Source organism: Meles meles, chromosome 1 (assembly GCF_922984935.1).
Source record: "Meles meles chromosome 1, mMelMel3.1 paternal haplotype, whole genome shotgun sequence".
NCBI classification, from domain to species: domain Eukaryota; kingdom Metazoa; phylum Chordata; class Mammalia; order Carnivora; family Mustelidae; genus Meles; species Meles meles.
The window spans coordinates 34,452,722-34,471,089 of NC_060066.1; the positions used below are offsets into that span (position 1 = coordinate 34,452,722).

Genomic DNA, 18,368 nt, shown 5'->3' on the forward strand with positions numbered 1-18,368 from the left:
GACCTGGGATCCACTGGGTTCTAGAAGAAGATGATCCTCCTGCCATAACAGGTCAATGGTCAATGGTAGTCTAACACTATGTCACAGGACCTGTGTCATTCCCCTCGCTTTATCTCATCATGTAGGCACTTAACCATCTCCCATCATCACAAGAATGAATATTGTACATGATATCTTGAGAGAGAGAATCCACAGTTATGTAACTTTTATTAGAGCATATTATAATTGTTCTATTTTATTATTAGTTATTGTTGTTTATCTCTTACTGTACCTAATGCATAAATCAAACTTCATCATATGTACATATCATATGTATCATATGTATGTATGTACAGAAAAAAAAACAGTAAAAATAGGGATTATGTGCCATCTGCTGTTTCAGGCACCCACTGGGGATCTTGAAACATATCTGCAGATAGGGGTGAAGGGGACTACTCTAAACTATTAGAAGAAGTATACCACAACTTAATTTTAGGTCGGTTGAAACTAAAACACTGACAAAATTTAAAATACAATGCACACGAGATAATATAAAATGAATGAGCAGACTACCCTCAGCCATAACAAGACAAAAAGACATTTATCCCCTCGTTTGCACTAAAGGCAAACATGAAAGTTTCTCTATTTCATCTTGGGGCTCCTAGAGTAGTCATAGTCATCCTCTCCTAGAGTTCACATCACTTCTCAATCTGTCCTTCCCTCCAAGCAAACCATCTTCTCCACAACCAGCGCTCCCACTTAAAAAAAGCATAGAAGCTGAGCGGTGAGAGCATGTTGGAGTAAGACGACAGTTATCATGGAGAGATTAGAATTTAAATATATACAATCTTTCTCACATTCTCAAAGTTACTTCCACTTCAAAATATAAATAATATTACTGGCACAGAGTTAAAAAGAGATGTGTGAACAATTTTTTAAAGAATATTTTCTATTTTACTAACAACTGAAATAAATGGAATTGACTTTTTTTTAATGTTTCAGACCAATGTGAGAATAAATCGTTGCGTTTCCCAAATTACGTTGATAACTTAATGAAATGTTCAGTGAAAGCAGGACTCGGTGGTCAAATATGTTTAGTAAACATTGAATGTTCTAACCCCTTCGGAGCACTTTTAGACCCCTAAAAGTATTACAATAAAGAAAACTGCTTGACCTTTTTTTTTAAAAGAACCTTTCTAAAACTATTTGACCGAAGGCTTAATTGGGGGGTTAATATTTCTTAATGTCTTCTGAATTATTTTTTAAAGAAACAAACTTTAGAATATATTACATAAATGGAGAAAGATGTTTTACTGGGTAAATACAGTTTACATTATCCATACTAAAACTGAGGGGAGAACTACTTCTTTTCACTTTTACTACCCTATAAATTATCCTGTCTTCTTTTTAGAGTTCCATGATAATTAAAGATGAAAGTATCAAACTCATAACCTAACAATTTTAGTTTCTGAGGAATAATATTCCAAGGGCCGCATTTTAATACATACTCTTCAGTATGTTATGCTATCAGAGATAATATTTAGTCTATACAGATCAGCTTACTTACGTCTGGGGCTCCTTTTCATTTTGTTGTTTTTGCTGGGGCTGAAGAACGTTATTTACCAGTTCAGTGATCCCACTAAAGGGAAACCACCTGTTTAAATAAGCAAATAATGTGACTGAATAACAATGTAGGTCAAATGTTTTCTTAACCATAATAATAAAGAGACACAGGCACAAAAGCTACAGCCAATGGAAATGTGAGCTCCAATTATCACCAGGCAGTCAGAATGTAGGGAAATTAAGATTGAACACTTAACCAGTCCCCAAGCAGGCAGCAAAAAACTACATCCAGTCAACATGTGGATGAAGTAAGAAGCTGCAGGCAGCTCTCTTACAAGCCAGAGAGTCAGAAAGCAGAAGACACACTAGCTGCAGCCTATCCAGTATTAGTGTAAGCTAATACCATCCAAGGTGCAGAAAGCAGAATATGGCAAAGGTACAGAAATCAAGCCTACTGCACTCTTAATACATTTACTTACTGTGTCGGTTGTGGTTTGTGCTCTTCTTTGACCCTAAAAAGATAAGTTTGCACAACTGAGTGCACTGCACTAAGAAAAAAATTTCTCTCTACAATTTGTGGCCATATAAAAATTAAAAATGAGGTTTGTTACATAGAAAAGGTTAGTGCCCATTGGGGAGGGTATGTGCTATCGTGAGTGCTGTGAAGTGTGTAAACCTGGCGATTCACAGACCTGTACCCCTGGGGATAAAATACATTATATGTTTATAAAAAAAAAAAATTGGAAGGGGAGGCGAACCATAAGAGACTATGGACTCTGAAAAACAACCTGAGGGTTTTGAAGGGTCAGGGGTGGGAGGTTGGGGGAACAGGTGGTGGGTAATGGGGAGGGCATGTTTGCATGGAGCACTGGGTGTTGTGCAAAAACAATGAATACTGTTATGCTGAAAAAATAAATAAATTAAAAAAAAAAAGAAAAGGTTAGTGCCTTGCTACTTGGAATTATACACTTAAATTAAGTGGACACAAAAAAAGAGACGTTGAATCACTTGTTCTGAATAAAGGACTGATATTAAAACTCTACTATTGTTTTAATGATTCCATGATTTAGTCCTCGAGTTCTCTGCATATTTTTATTAATATTGATGCTGAAGCTTTTAAAATACTTAAAGTGCTATGTTAAACACAGTTACATTTGTTTTATTGAAGATAAATCAATTTCCTCTTTATTTTTTTAAATTCTTCCTTAATATAAACTGAAGGCATAAATATTTTAAATAAAAATGTATAGTTTTATAAATGTATTTTAAAAGCCTTACAAATGAATTTATTTATTGCTTAAAGGAAAAGATAAAAGAACTGGGGGGGAGGGGTAGTTATACATCCAATCTACCTAAAAATAACTACTAAAATAACTATGTATATTAGATTTTAAACATTTATAAGCTAAAGTAAATTATTCATATAAGATAATAGACTAAAAATGCATTTAAACTACAATTAACTCAGTACTTCACTGAAATAGCATTAGATATTTACAAGGTAGAGAAAGCCCATACCCAAGGGTACTGGATTCCTCTGAAATTTGTCTTCTCACACTCTACCTAGGACCAGTCCTCAGTTCATTAGCTTTTACTTTCCCAAAGAAAGGCTAAGAATTGGTAACTAAAAATGGTCACTAAAATCTAGGAGTTTCATAAGGAAATTATATTAACACTGTGCATTAGATTCTTTTTAGATCAAATTGATTTTCTTTCCCAGTGTGTTCCTATTTCTAAAGATATAAGCAATAAATGAAAAGGTATACCCTTAAAATATTCTTGTGTCCCAACAGGTAAATATAATTGATAATTGTGTATCTCTATATTAACCCAAAAATGAATATCCTGTGTTCTCCGCATAAACTTCAAAAAAGTGTAATAATATTATCCTAGAGCTAAAGCCATATCATTTAATATTTAAATAGAGTCATATAATAGATTAATAATAAGATTGTATTTAGCACCAAATATCCTATCAACAAACAAACACAAAAACCTTAGAGTGACACTGGAAACCTATTGTATTTTCTAGCGAGTAAGATTAAAAACTGCTTAACATTTCAAAACAAAATAGGCCCCAAACGGATAATGGCAAAGAAAGATTACCGTATGTATCAGTTCATCAAAATGGAGAACAATGCAAGATTAACCTTAACCAAGTGATATGTATGTTAAAAACAATAAATATTTAAATTAATAAATGAATATTGAAATAAATGTGCAAATGAGGGGGAAATATTATTAAAGAATTTTTTTTAAGATTTTATTTATTTATTTGACAGAGATCACAAGTAGGCAGGCAGGCAGAGAGAGAGAGGGGAGGAACAGGCTCCCTGCTGGGCAGAGAGCCCGATGTGGGACTCGATCCCAGGACCCTGAGATCATGACCTGAGCTGAAGGCAGAGGCTTAACCCACTGAGCCACCCAGGCGCCCTATTAAAGAATTCTTGGGAGAGCTCTGCAAGGAATCATGTTGCTTTTTTAATTAGTGACAAAAGTTTTGATCATAAACAAATTGATATTAACCTACCAATCAGTTCCTAATTTCAAAATTTTACTTGAAAAATTAACAGACATAAAAATGTTAACTACCAATTCAGGAAGTATTTCTGAGCATTGTAAGATATGTAAAATATAAAACATTTGCATCAGCTTCCCAAATAAAATATGTATCATAATAAGGCAGTTAAAATATTTATCCTGTCAGGTGGCCAAGAGACACATGAAAAAATGTTCATCATCACTTAGTCTTAGGGAAATTCAAATCAAACTACCATAAGTTATCACCTCACACCTGTCAGAATGGTATAATCAACAACACAAGAAACAACAGGTGCTGGTAAGGATGTGGAGAAAAAGGAATGCTCATGCACTGTTGGTGGGAATGTAAACCGGTACAGCCCCTCTGGAAAACAGTATGAAAGTTCCCCAAAAAATTAAAAAAGAGAACTATCCTATGATCCAGTGGTCACACTACTGGGCATTTACCCAAAGAATACAAAAACACTAAATTCAAAGGGACACATGCACCCTGATGCTTACAGCAGTATGGTCTACAATAGCCAAATTAAGGAAGTAGCCCAAGTGTCCATCGAGAGACGAATGGATAAAGAATGTGTGGCATATATATAGTGGAATATTATTCAGCCATAAAAAAGAATGACCTCTTGCCATTTGCAATGACATGCATGGAGCTACAGAGTATAATGCTACGCAAGTCAATCAGAGAAAGACAAAAACCATATGATTTCACTCATATGTGGAACTTAAGAAACAAAACAAACAAGCAAAAGAGAAAGAGAGAGAGAAAAAAGCAAGAAACAGGCTCCTAACTACAGACAACAAACTGATGATTACCAGAGGGGAAGCTGATGGGGGAACAGGTTTAAACTGGTGATGGGAATTAACAAGTGCACTTGTTGAGCCTGGGTGGCTCAGTGAGATAAGCATCTGCCTCCAGCTCAGGTTAAAATCCCGGGGTCCTGGGATGGAGCCCCCACATCGTGATCCCTGCTCAACAGGGATCCTGCTTCCCCTCTATCCCGTTCATGCTCTTTCTTGCTATCTGTCTTGATAAATAAATAAATAAAGAGTGCACTTCTTGTGATGTACGGAATTGCTGAATCACTGTATTTCACACCTGAAACTGAAAAAAACACTATGTTAAAAGAATTTATCCTGTTTTTAAATACAATCAAGAGTATAAAATTATTCTCCTTTTTCTCCAATATTGTAAATAAAATAAAACCTCAAAATGTCTGGACATAATTAAAATTTTAATTTTAATGCGTTCATTTACAAACAGGTAATATGAAAAAGTAATCATATTTTTTTTTTACAATACACTAACATTATTAACAATGAACACCTACATTCCTGCATTCCAAAAAGTGTATGAGGGACTTCCACTTGCCAGTCTGATACATAAAACACTTAGAAATCATCACTTCCATCCTTACAACAAGCAAAAAGCTGAACAAACTGAAAACCAACAACTCTTCTTAGAGCCATCAAAGAGTTTAGGTAACCAGACAAACTGGTGCTCTGAAAATGAAAGAAACAGACAAATAGATACAGACCATGACATTTTAGCAAGAGCTCAAGTCAAGAGGCTGAAGCCCACACCTGAAGCGGTACAAATACTTTTAACTAAAACTGAACAATCACTCGAGACTCAGTGTGGACCGGTTGAGAGTTTAAAATTCCAAGTGTCGGTCTTAGATGTGCCACCATATTCCCATAAATTTTATCCCCAGGAGCCCTACCCATTGCTCACTGTGAAAAATCTCCTACATCCAAACAGGAGATGGGAAAAGTAACTATTACGAAATATTCCCAGAGCTCTCTACTCTCCTCAACAATCCTAAACTCAAGGGAAAATATTTTACCGAAGCCTAAATAATTGGTTCTACCAAAACCAAACAAGCCTGAAGAAGAAAATTCTCTCTTCTAGCCTTTGAGGTGGAAAAACAAACCACCACCACACACACAAACTACACTCCCTCTAGCCTTCAACATGGGGAAAGAGAAATACCCAACTCGGGCTCACCAAAAGACAGACTACTGAACACTTCTCCTCTAACACCTCACCCACCAAATCAATAGAGCTCCTAAATAATGACCAGATTACAACTAAAAGAACTACAAACTTCAGACACTAGTTGAAAGTCTCAGGGAAACAGAAGGAAAATGAAGGAAGGAAAATATAAATAAAGACAATAGGGAAGATTCTGGGAGGATGATGGACTAAAAGGCAGTAGAAATCTGTCCCCCCACCTGGACAACAATGGCAAAATCTGTCCAGCGTAACTATTCTGGATTTTTGGAATCTAATGAAGGCTTTCAACTTCGGGAGAAGACTTGAACTATACACTGCAGTTAATTTTGGTCAGCTTGGGCTCTTGGCATAATATGAGCTTACCCATTCCCCACCTGCCAGACCCACAGCACATTGCTGTGCACCTGCTCCAAGAGCAACCCGCACACAGCTTGCAGGGGTCAGGATAGGTAAAAAGGACTCTGGCCTCCAAATACCAGGGATCTGTGCTCAGATCGCAGACTACTGCTTCTCCTCCAGAGGTGCAGACAAATAAGTGGGTGGCTGTTGCTGCAACTCCCCACACTGTTGAAGTCTTTCCTCTTCTGGCTAAGGTGATTTCCAAGACATTTAAATGGCCAGCTCAACCCCCACCTCCCCACTCTGCTCTTCAATTTTTCTCCCTCTGGGAGCCAAACATTCAAAAGCAACTGCATGTATGGGAGAAAGTAAAGTCACTGTACATGCCCAGAGAAAGGTCCAGGCTTAACAAAGACCTGAAAAGACCTTAAATTGATACCACAGGATAATGCTCAGCACAGAGACAGCCTACAATTAAATACACACACACACACACACACACACTCTCTCTCTCTCTCTCTAAACAAAAACAAGAAAACCCAGTGAAGGGGGAAAAAATCTGATTTCCAGAGCTACCACATTAGATTCAAACGTCCAATTTTCAACTTAAAAAAAAATCCTAACGCATACAAATAGGAAAGTATTATGCATTCAAAGGAAAAAAGGATGAATAGACACTGTCCTTGAAAAAGACCTGAAAGCAGATCTACAAAACAAAGACTTTAAAACAACCATCTTAAAGAAGCTTAAAGAATTAAAAGAAGAGGGGCGCCTGGGTGGCTCAGTGGGTTAAGCTGCTGCCTTCAGCTCAGGTCATGATCTCAGGGTCCTGGGATCAAGTCCCGCTTCGGGCTCTCTGCTCAGCGGGGAGCCTGCTTCCCTCCCTCTCTCTCTCTGCCTGCCTCTCTGTCTACTTGTGATCTCTCTCTGTCAAATAAATAAATAAAATCTTAAAAAAAAAAAGAATTAAAAGAAGATGTGGGAAAAGTCAAAATAATCTATGAACAAAACAGGAATATCAATAAAGAGACAGAAAACCTAAAAAAAATAAAATAAAAAAGGATTTCTGGAGATGAAAGTACAATAACTGACATAAAAAACTCACTAGAGAGATTCAAATTACGGACCAATACCCAAATACTACCCAAAGCAATGTACAGATTCAATGCAATCCCTATCAAAATCCCAATGTTTTTGGCAGAAATACAAAAACCCATCCTAAATTCACATGGAATCAGAAGGCACCCTAAATGGCCAAAATAATTTGAAAGAAAAAAAACAAAACAAACCCAAGAACGAAGCTGGATGACTCACATATACTAATTTCAAAACTTACTGCGAATCAGTGCAGCACTGACATAAAGACAGAAACAGACCAGTGAAATAGGATAGGGAGCCCAGAAATAAACCCTCATGTATATAGCCAAATGGTTTTTGATAAGAGTGCCAAGACTATTTCATAGCGAAAGGACAGTCTTTTCAACAAATGGGACTGGGAAAACTGGATATCCACACGCAAAGAATGAAGCTGGTCCTTTACCTAACTTATACAAGAATTAAATCAAAATCAAAGACCTAAATGTAAGATCTAAAACTATAAAATTCTTAGATGATAAATATAAGAGCAAAAGCTGCACAACACTGAATTTGTCAATTATTTTTTGGATATGACACCAAAGGCACAGGAAACAAAAGGAAAAAATAGACAAACTGAACTTCACAAAAATTTTTAAATTTTGTGCATCAATAGAGTAAAAATGCAACCCACACAATGAAAGAAAATGTTTAAAAATTATATCTAATCTCAAGGGACTAATATCCAGAATATATAGAGAACTCCCAAAACTTAACATACACACAAAAAGGAACCCTGTTCAAAAATAGACAAAGGACTTGAGCAGACATTTCTCCAAGGAAGATACAGAAATGGCCAATAAGCACATGAAAAGATGTTCAATCTCACTGATCATTAGAAAAATGCAAATCTAAACTATTGTGAGATATCACCTGACATCTATTAGGTAGGATATCTACTATCAAAAAACAAGATAACAGGTGTTGGTAAGGATAAGGAGAAATTGTTGCATTGTTGGTGGGAATGCAAAATAGTAGAATCACTGTAGAAAACAGTATGGTGTTTCCTTAAAAAGTTAAAAATTATTATATGATCCAACAATTCCACTTCTGGGTATATACTAGAAAGAAATAATAGAGGGTCTCAAAGAGATTTATAAACCCATGTTCATATTAGCATTATTATTTTTTTTTTTTTAGATTTTATTTATTTATTTGACAGACAGAGATCACAAGTAGGCAGAGAGGCAGGCAGAGAGACAGGAGGAAGCAGGCTTCTTGCAGAGCAGAGAGCCCAATGTGGGGCTTGATCCCAGGACCCTGAGATCATGACCTGGGCTGAAGGCAGAGGCTTTAACCCACTGAGCCACCCAGGTGCCCCTTATATTAGCATTATTCACAATAGCTACAATGTGCACACACCCCAAGGGTCTATCAATGGATAAATGGATAAGCCATATGTACACACACACACACACACACACACACACCACAAATGAATATTATGTAAACTTAAAATGTTAGGAAATTCTGACACACATTACAAAATGGATGCACCTTAAGGACATTATGCTAAGTGAAATAAATCCATCACAAAAGACAAATACTGTATTATTCTACTTACATGAGGTACTTAGAATAGTTGGAATCATACAGCAGAAAGTAGAATGGTGGTTACCAGATGCTGATGAGAAGGAGAAAATGGGAGTTCTTGCTTAATGGGTCTACAGCTGCAGTTTTACAACATGAAAAAACATTCTTGAAATGTATAGTTGTGATGGTAATATATTATAAATATATTTAATATCACTGAACTGTGCACTTAAAAGTGGTTAAGATGATACATTTTATGTCTATGTATTTTACCAAAATTGGAAACACTGGTTAAATATATAAAGACAATAAAAGAAATTTTAACCTCTGATACCATAGATATATCAAACAATAAACAGAGCCTGACTCATAGCCAAGTAAATATAAAACCTAACACTAAAAGGCAATCTACCTACATTTCTTTTCCACAATAAACTTTGTTTAGCTTTCAACAAAGAATACAAGGCATTTTTTAAAGGCAAGAAAAAACACAGGCTGAAGAGACAAAGCAGCATCAAAACCAGACTCAGAATGACAGAGATTTTAGACTTATCCAACTGGGAAGAATAACTATAATATGTTTAGAGCTTTAATGGAAAAAGTGCACAACTTTTTGTTGTGTGGGTTGTGTTAATAGCATTAAAGAAAATGCTATAAATCAGTAACACGGTAACGGAAATGAAGACCTTCGTCTTTGATGGACTCGTCAATACACCTCACTCAGCTGGGAACAATCTCAGTGAGCCTGAAGATAGGTCAATAAAAACATTCAAAACTGAAAGGCCAAGAGGGAAAAGAGTAAAAGATGAAACAGAATGTCCAAGAACTGTGGGACAATTTCAAAAGGTATAACATATGTGTAATGGGAATACCAGCAGAAGAAAGAAAAGAAAGAAACACAAGAAATATTTGAAATGATAATAATGGAGAATTTTCCAAAACTCACGACAAGACACCAAAACCACAGATCCAGTAAGCACAAGGAATACTAAGCAGGATGAATATTTTTTAAATGTACACTGAGGGGCACCTGGTGGCGCAGTGAGTTAAGCTTCTAACTCTTGGTTTCTGCTCAGGTTGTGATCTCGGGATCCTGAGATGGAGCTCAGAGTGGGGCTCCTTGCCCAGCAGGTAGTCTGCTTTCCTTCTCCCTCTCCTTCTGCCCCTCTCCCTACTTTCTCTCTCTCTCTCTAATGAATAAATAAATCTTTTTAAAAGATGTACACCTATGCAAATACTATTTTGAAAAAAAAACTGTAAAAAAAAAGAGTATTTTGAAAGAAGTCAGAAGGAAAACAAATACCTTGCCTATAGAGAAACAAATATAAGAATATCGGAATTTTTTTCAGGAACCATGCAACCAAGAAGAAAGTGGGGTGAAATATTCAGTGTTGAAAGGAAAAAAGAACAACTTCAAGTTCTGTATCCAGTGACATTATTCTTCAAAAGTAAGGGCAAAATAAATATTTTCTCAGACAAGCAAAAATTAAGGGAATTTGTCATCAATATACCTGCCTTATAAGGAATGTTAAGAGGGAAGAAATGATACAGGTTGAAAATCCTACATAAAAATAGGAAGAGAATTAGAGAAGGAATAAATGAGGGTAAAATAAAACCTTTTATTTTTCTTATTCTTAATTGATCTAACATAATTTTGTATACAGTAATAATGGTAACATTGTGTTTGGTGATTATAGCTTATGGATAAGTGAAATGAATGACAGCAATTTTTAAGGTACAGGAGGGAAGAATGGGGAATACTCTGTCATATAGTACTTGTACTACCCCAGGGGTGGTATAGTGTTATCAAAAAATAGTTGTAAGCGTACACTGAAAATTCTTCAGCAACCACTAAAAAATATGCTTAGAGAGGAGAAAGTATGGAATCAAATCATATAAAACGTTGACTTTACACAGGAGAAGGAAGAGAAATAGTAGAAAACAAAGAAGCAGAAGAAAAAGAAGAGGGGGAGGTATTATGAATATGAAAATATGAAGAGGAAGGGGAGGAAGTAAAGGAGGAAGAAGAAAGAGAAATAAAAGAACACAGGCAATGAATGTGATAGTTATAAATATAGTAACTATTAATCCAGTTATATCAATAATCGCTTAAATGTGAATGAGCTACATACACCAATTAAAAGGTAGACACTGTCAAAGTAGACTAAAAAAAAAGGCCAATGTATTATCTATAAGAAACCCACTTTAAATATAAAGACACTGATAGATTAAAAGCAAAGGAATGGAGAAAGATACACCATGCTAACATTCATAAAAAGAAAGTTGAAGTATCTACATTAATTTCAAACAAAGTCAACTTCAGAACAAGAGAATTATCAGGGATAAAGAGGGGCATTCCATAATGACAAAGGGATGAATTCTCCAAGAAAACATAACAATCCTTAATGTGTTTGTGCCTAGCAAAAGAGCGTCAAAATATGAGAGACAAAAATTGATAGACCTGCCACAAGAAACAGACAAATCCACTGTTAGGCTTAAACACTTCACACTTGGATGAGTAACTGACAGATCCAGCAGGCAGAAAATCAGTAAGGCCATAGCTGAGTGAACAGCATCATCAATAAAATGTATCTAATTGGCATTCTCTAGTACATCATCCAGTAATACCAGAGTACACATTACTCTCAAGTTCAAATGGAACATTTACCAACATTTACCATTTACCACTGGGCCCTAACATGCTCTTTAACAAATTTAAAAAAATATAAATCAAACAAAGTTCCTCTGAGTTCACAATGAAATTAAAGTATAAACAAATAACAAAACTGTCGTGGAAAACCCAAAAATATCTGGAGATTAAATAATATACTTCTAAGCTGGATCAAAAAAGAAGTCTTAAGAAAATTTTGAAGTATATTGAACTAAATGAAAGTGAAAAACAACCTATCAAAAGTTGCAAGATGCTGCCTCTCTGCCTACTTGTGATCTCTGTCTGTCAAATAAATAAATAAAAAATCTTAAAAAAAAAAGTTGCAAGATGCTGCTAAGTCAGTACTTAGACGAAACTTTCAACACTGGATGCAAAAAAAAGATATAAAATCCATAAGCTAAGATTCCATCTTAGGAAACTAGAAAAAGAAGAATGTATTAAATCTAAAGTAAAACAAAGAAAAGAAATAATAAAAATAAGAGCATAAATCAATGAAATTTGAAATAGAAAATCAATAGTCAAAACCAACAAAACCAAAAATTTTTTATAAAGACTAATTAAATGATAAACCAAGCTAAAGCTAAGCTAGTCAAGAAAAAGAGAGAAGACACAAATTACTAATACCAGAAATGAAAGATGGTCCATCACTAATGATGCCATGACATTAAAAAAGATAATAAATATTAATAATAACTCTATGCTCAGAAATTTAATAACTTTGATGAAATGAACCATTTGCTTGAAAGATACTCTCTATGACAACTCACAACCTCGCAAAACAGAAATCACCAAGGTCGGAATGGTTCCATTTGTGAACTCTACCAAACATTTAAATAGGAAATTACACCAATCCTCCACAATCTCTTTCCAGAAAAGGAGGCTAAGAGAACACTTCTAACTCAGTCTCTTAGAACAGCATCACCATAATTCAAAAAACAAAGACATTAAAAGAAATGAAAATTACAGACCATTATCTTTCATGAACGCAAATGCAAATATATTCAACAATGTATTACCATTGTTAGATTGAATCCAACATTGTATAAAACAATTGTACCCCATGACTAGGTTGGATTTGTCTCAGATATGGTGGTTCAATACTCAAAAATCAGTTAGTGGAGTCCATCTCATCAACAAGTTAAAGAAGAAAAATTATCTATTATATTTGACAAAATCCAACAACCATTCATAAGAAGAACTCTCAAACACACTATGAATTGAGCGCACTTCCTCAATTTGATAAACATAAAAAGCTACAGATAATATCATACTTAATGATGAAAAACTAGAGGCTTTCCCCTTAAGATGAAGGAGGAATCGGCTACAGAGAGATCAAACAAAGGAATTTTGGGAATGTTGGAAATGTTCCAAATGATATGGTGTTGCTGTATACATGACTATATGTATTTGTAAAAACCCACAGAACTATACATCACAAAGAGTAAACCTTAATGTATACAGTTTTTTAAAAAATCAACCACAAGGGCAGGGAATCCTAGGATGAAATGCAGAATGTGATAAATGAATTCAGCTCTTTTGGAAAATGGATAATAAACCTCAATGATTCAGAAAAAGTTGCTGCTCAAAGTAACAATGGGAAAGGATATTTTAAGTGGATACTTCCAATGCTAAAGACAAAAAAAGAGCTATACAATGTACTCTAATTAGTAAATCTATTTGCACACCGCACAGGTTAGCAATTCTGAAACTACCATGGATGTCCACAGGAATTGAAAAATAATTAAATAAACTGTAATAATGAGAGCCAGGTTTCTCAGTCAGAAAAAGAAGTTACAAATAAACAGAGAAGAGGCTAAAATGAATGAACCCTGACTACAGTGCTGGATTCAGAGTCAAAGACAGTCAAAGATATTAGTGTGAAGTTATGCATATTTACATATTATAGATAGATTGATAATGACAGAGAGAAAGAAAGCCTATAGAATATAATTAATAAATTAGAGCTATTGTGCTCAACTAGAGTAATCAAAAGTGGAGCTATGAACAAGCATTTAGTTTCATTCTCTTCCCAGAACTCCCCCAATGACAGGGTTTCCTTATTTGTTTGTTAGAATGGGTTAGGATTCAAGGCTGGTAAAATTTATGGAATTGGAAGCAGAGAGACAAGTGGTAACTGTCTTCAGGCAGCAGTCCTGAAAAGCTGAATCCTAATGCAATGAAGAGAAGAGGCAAACTAACATCATAGAATCCTAAAAGGCTCCAGAACTGGCAGAACCAGGTATCTCTAGAAATAGAGAGTTAAAGTGAGACTAAAAACAAGTTGAAAGAGTCTTCATGAACAATAGGACCCAGATTCCCTCACTCACTCCATGTCTCTCCCCAGTCTCCACAGAAGCTTAACAATCATCTTCTCTGAAGAAGGTAAAAACGGAATGACTAAACTAGGGGAGACCAGGCAGATACCCAACAGGGGTAATACACTAAACACAGAAATTAAATGAAGTCTTACATAATGAATGTTAAGACTCTAACTTTTTCCCCAACATGGTCCCCAGCGCACTAGCTGCCAGGCATATGCCCTCTAGCTCAAAATCTGGAAGATTTTGCTCTGGGAAATCTAACTCACTCAAGAGAAAAGAACTATGCTCCCCAACGATCTAGCCCAGCTGTATCACAGACTATGTTACTGTTAGGGAACCAATTCTAAAGAAAGAGGCTGAGGATATTATGAAAAGATTAAAATTAAACCAAGCCACCAAACATTTATAGAAACCAATATCTAAAGAAAGAGGAGGCTGAGGATATTACGAAAAGATTAAAATTAAACCAAGCCACCAAACATTTATAATATCAGAACTACAAAAATGGGGAGAAAAGGCAAAGAAAACAGATTACATAGTGAAAGATTTCTACTCTTTATTGTAAATGTAAAATGAAATAGTAAGACAGACCAGAGGACAAACACCTTCTCAGGGCATCTACCTCTACCTTTGGTTCTTAAAGCTATTACTACCATCTGCCCCGATCTATTCAGGATCCCCTCTTAATCTGACTTCAGTCACTCTGCTTCTCTTTTAGTTCCTCAAAAGGGCCATGCACCGTTCTGCCACAAGATCTATGTAAATATCTGGACATATTTGAGGGAAATATGAACATTTTCATTAACAACCACAGAATTTCCTATTTAATGTCATTTATTTTAACATTTGCATACATCTATAAATGGACTAATTTTTTTGGCATTTTACTCACAGCAAATAGATCAGTGCTTTAGAAACCATGGCTCTTAAATTCTAGCTGTCACTACTTTTGCTATGAGAAAGAGCCACTCACAAATATTTGGAATACTTATGAATAATGGAAGAGAACACTGATCAAACTGTTAAGTCAATAAGGTGGTTATCAATGAATGCTGAAATCCTTTCTATATTAGAGTTAGTCCACAAATGTTATGTAATCCATCTGGATTACATATGTGGCAACTTTTCAATGTCAAATTATTTTCCCCCTAACACCAAAGATGTCCCTTCAATACCAGATGATATTTGCTCAGAGAGAATACAAGCTTAATTTTTTTCTAAGTTATACATAGATAGATAGATATCCAAAAGGAAAGTAAATTCAAGACAAAGTGAATTTTAATTCTTCTTTTATATTAACATGAGCAACTAAATACTTGAGTGCATCATTTAAAAACTGTCATCTTTTCTTCATGTATCTTTTCTCAAATTTCTTTCACTAGTTACTCAACTTTATCATTATCAATTTGGGGTAAAGATATTTTTCCTAACAATTTTCTGAGGGAAAATCAAGTAACAAACTTTTTTCTTTAAGATTTATTTATTTATTTGACAGACAGAGATCACAAGTAGGCAGAGAGGCAGGCAGAGAGAGAGGAGGAAGCAGGCTCCCCACTGAGCAGAGAGCCTGATGTGGGGCTCGATCCCAGAACCCTGGGATCACGACCTGAGCCAAAAGCAGAGGCTTTAACCCACTGAGCCACCCAGTCGCCCCCAATTAACAAACTTTTAAAGTAACTCAACTGAAATTCCAGAGCATTAATTTTGTATTAAATAGCTAGTGAAAGGAAAATGGGCTCAGGAGAATTTAGACAGACCCAGATCCTATTTCTTATCTATGTTACCTGGTATTTATGCGATCAAGAGCAACTTATTTAATTAATCCTTTGTTTGTAATTAGCAAGATTGTATTAATGCTGGATAAAAAACATTTTAAAAGATTAAATCATGCACATACTGCTTACACAGTAAGTGAAAGTACCCTTTTCAAAACTGAACTTCCTTTCAAAGCTAAATTCAAAACACTTAATTATCCATCTTTACAATATTTATATTTCATTTCTGTGAATATATTCTCCTAAAGAGGGGATAATAATAGGTGAATAGGAAAAGTTTGGAAAAGAAATTTTCATTGCAAATTTTTTTAACTTTTGTATAATATTTGAAAATAAGTGAATAAAATTTAAATAAAAATAGTAAACTACTATAACCAAAAATATTAATCAAATTCCATACATAATGTCCTAATAATTTCATGTCAGTGAGCCCCCTAAAGCAGGGATTATGTCTTATTCATCTAGGGGACCCAAGAATTTTGAACAATGCTGGGCACCTAGTAAACATTCAAAAACATCAGGAAGAATGGGTAGGTAGTTGAGACCTCTATCAAGTTTGGTCATATTTACGCAGTTGCAAAAATAAGACTAAAAATGTCTCTCTATTACCTAAACTATATAATAGAATACAAACACTTAAGGAACTGTGCTATCAGGGAAGCCAACAGTAATTGATCTATATATAGAGAGAGAGAGGCAATCTAAAAACACTGGTGATTTGCCATAGCATCAAACACTTAAAAAAAAAAACTATCATTATGCAGTGTAAAGTTAGTCTACTCTGAAGCCATCTTGGTATACTACCCAAGAGTGTGAAGTTAGAATTCCTTCAGGGTGATGCCAAGTTCCATTCGAAATTTATTTGCAACCTGCTTGGGCACAGAAGCCATTGTCTCCACAAACCTTGGTGTAGTTGAACTGACAGTTAATGTGCTGTGACCTGGAGTTCACCATTAAAAGGTCACCCAAGCAAAAAAAAAAATACAAAACAAACAAAAAAAAACTGTCATTAATTTCTAGAGCTCTATAGAGAAAAACACATCCTCAAAAATCTAAGAAGTGCTCACAAAAAATAGGGACATTACTTTTTACAATTGAGAAACCAAGTAAATTGTGAAAAATGAAAAACTATTTTTCATAGTTGATCATAAGAATTAATAATTCAGCATAAACACAACAAATCAGTCCACATTAGAAGGGTATCTATATCTGACTAAGTAAATACACACAATGACACAAACAGACACATTTTGAAATTTCTCAGCATCATCACTGTATATCACGTAGCGTTGGGTCCAGAAGAGGTTTTAAGACATTATCTGGGAGACTAGCTCTAAGTTTTTTTTTTATTTCAAATGCAGAAGATTTTTAAAAAGATAAGCACAAAATACATCAAAATATTAATATTATTTTTATTAGAGTGGCAAGATTGTGGGTGATTTTATGCCTCCCGCCTCTATCTTTTCAAATTTTCCCTAACATAATTATACATTTTCACAACTAAATGTATATGATATTTTCAAGATATCATCTGATTTAAAAAAGAAACATCCGGTGTACCCCATGCTTATAAGCAGTTTAAAAATTAAACAATCTTACACATTTTCAAAGTTCCCAACAAAGAGATTTATAGTTAACACCACCTGTTCAGCGAGGGGACTTGCTGAACAAGTTTTTCTGCCCTCATCACAACGACAGAGTTGCTCAGAGTTGCTCAAGGAATCGTATGTATAAATTTGCTGATGATGTGAAATGTTATGGCAGTTCTCGGCAGGGGTCCTTAGAGGAGAAATGGGGATATGATTCCGTACAGATCTTGGGTGAGGAGATGTATTTATTCTTCATGCTTTTCTCTGCCATCCAATGGAGCACTGTCCACGGGGCAGTTAGCCAAACAGCCAGGTGAACCGCTTTAGTTGCTCAAGCATTTGCACATGTCTAAAATACTTTATATCCTTTGATGATAAAATTACTCAAAACATAAAGAAAGGAAGTAGCAGCAATAAATCATGCTGGCACAGCCCAGGTTATTTATTCTGAACAGGATGGCTGACAAAGGAACCTGCTGTCACAACATATGAGAGCACTTAAAATAATGAGATTTTTCAGAAAAAAAATGAAAAAGAATCAAGAAAAACACTAACTCTCTCATGCTGTCCATAAAACACTCTCACAGAAAATAAAAAATCTTAAAAAAAAAATGAAGATCTTAAGGGGATTTAATGTGACATATTGGAGGTTAATAAACAACATGAACTCCCAATTTAATTTTGTCACTTTTTATATGGAAGAGTATGGGCTGTGGAGTCAAGCAGACGGGTGTTTGAACACTGGATCCAACGCTCACTCACTACTTGGCAAGTTACTTAACCATTTTATAAACCATTTGTAAAAATGGACACTATAATAGCAACCTCATAAAATGACAGTTCAGATTACATAAAGTAATGGGAAAATGCATGGCACATGTTTACTATCTACACTTTTCTATATGT

General features: G+C 35.1%; 1 protein-coding gene across 24 annotated transcripts in view; it reads right to left on the reverse strand.

The window, feature by feature from the left end:
- The window catches only part of RIMS2 (regulating synaptic membrane exocytosis 2), a 598,763-nt gene that overhangs the window by 502,529 nt on the left and 77,866 nt on the right, over window positions 1–18,368 (reverse strand). For 13 of the 24 annotated variants that reach the window (XM_046014292.1, XM_046014437.1, XM_046014392.1 and 10 more), the window contains exons 2-3: window positions 2,022–2,054; window positions 1,547–1,633 (exon numbers count right to left, since the gene is read on the reverse strand). The exons of the other annotated variants lie outside the window; for them this stretch is intronic. In XM_046014292.1, the coding sequence (XP_045870248.1) occupies window positions 1,547–1,633; window positions 2,022–2,054 (120 nt within the window). The remainder of the gene's footprint in view (window positions 1–1,546; window positions 1,634–2,021; window positions 2,055–18,368) is intronic. 24 annotated transcript variants of the gene reach the window in all.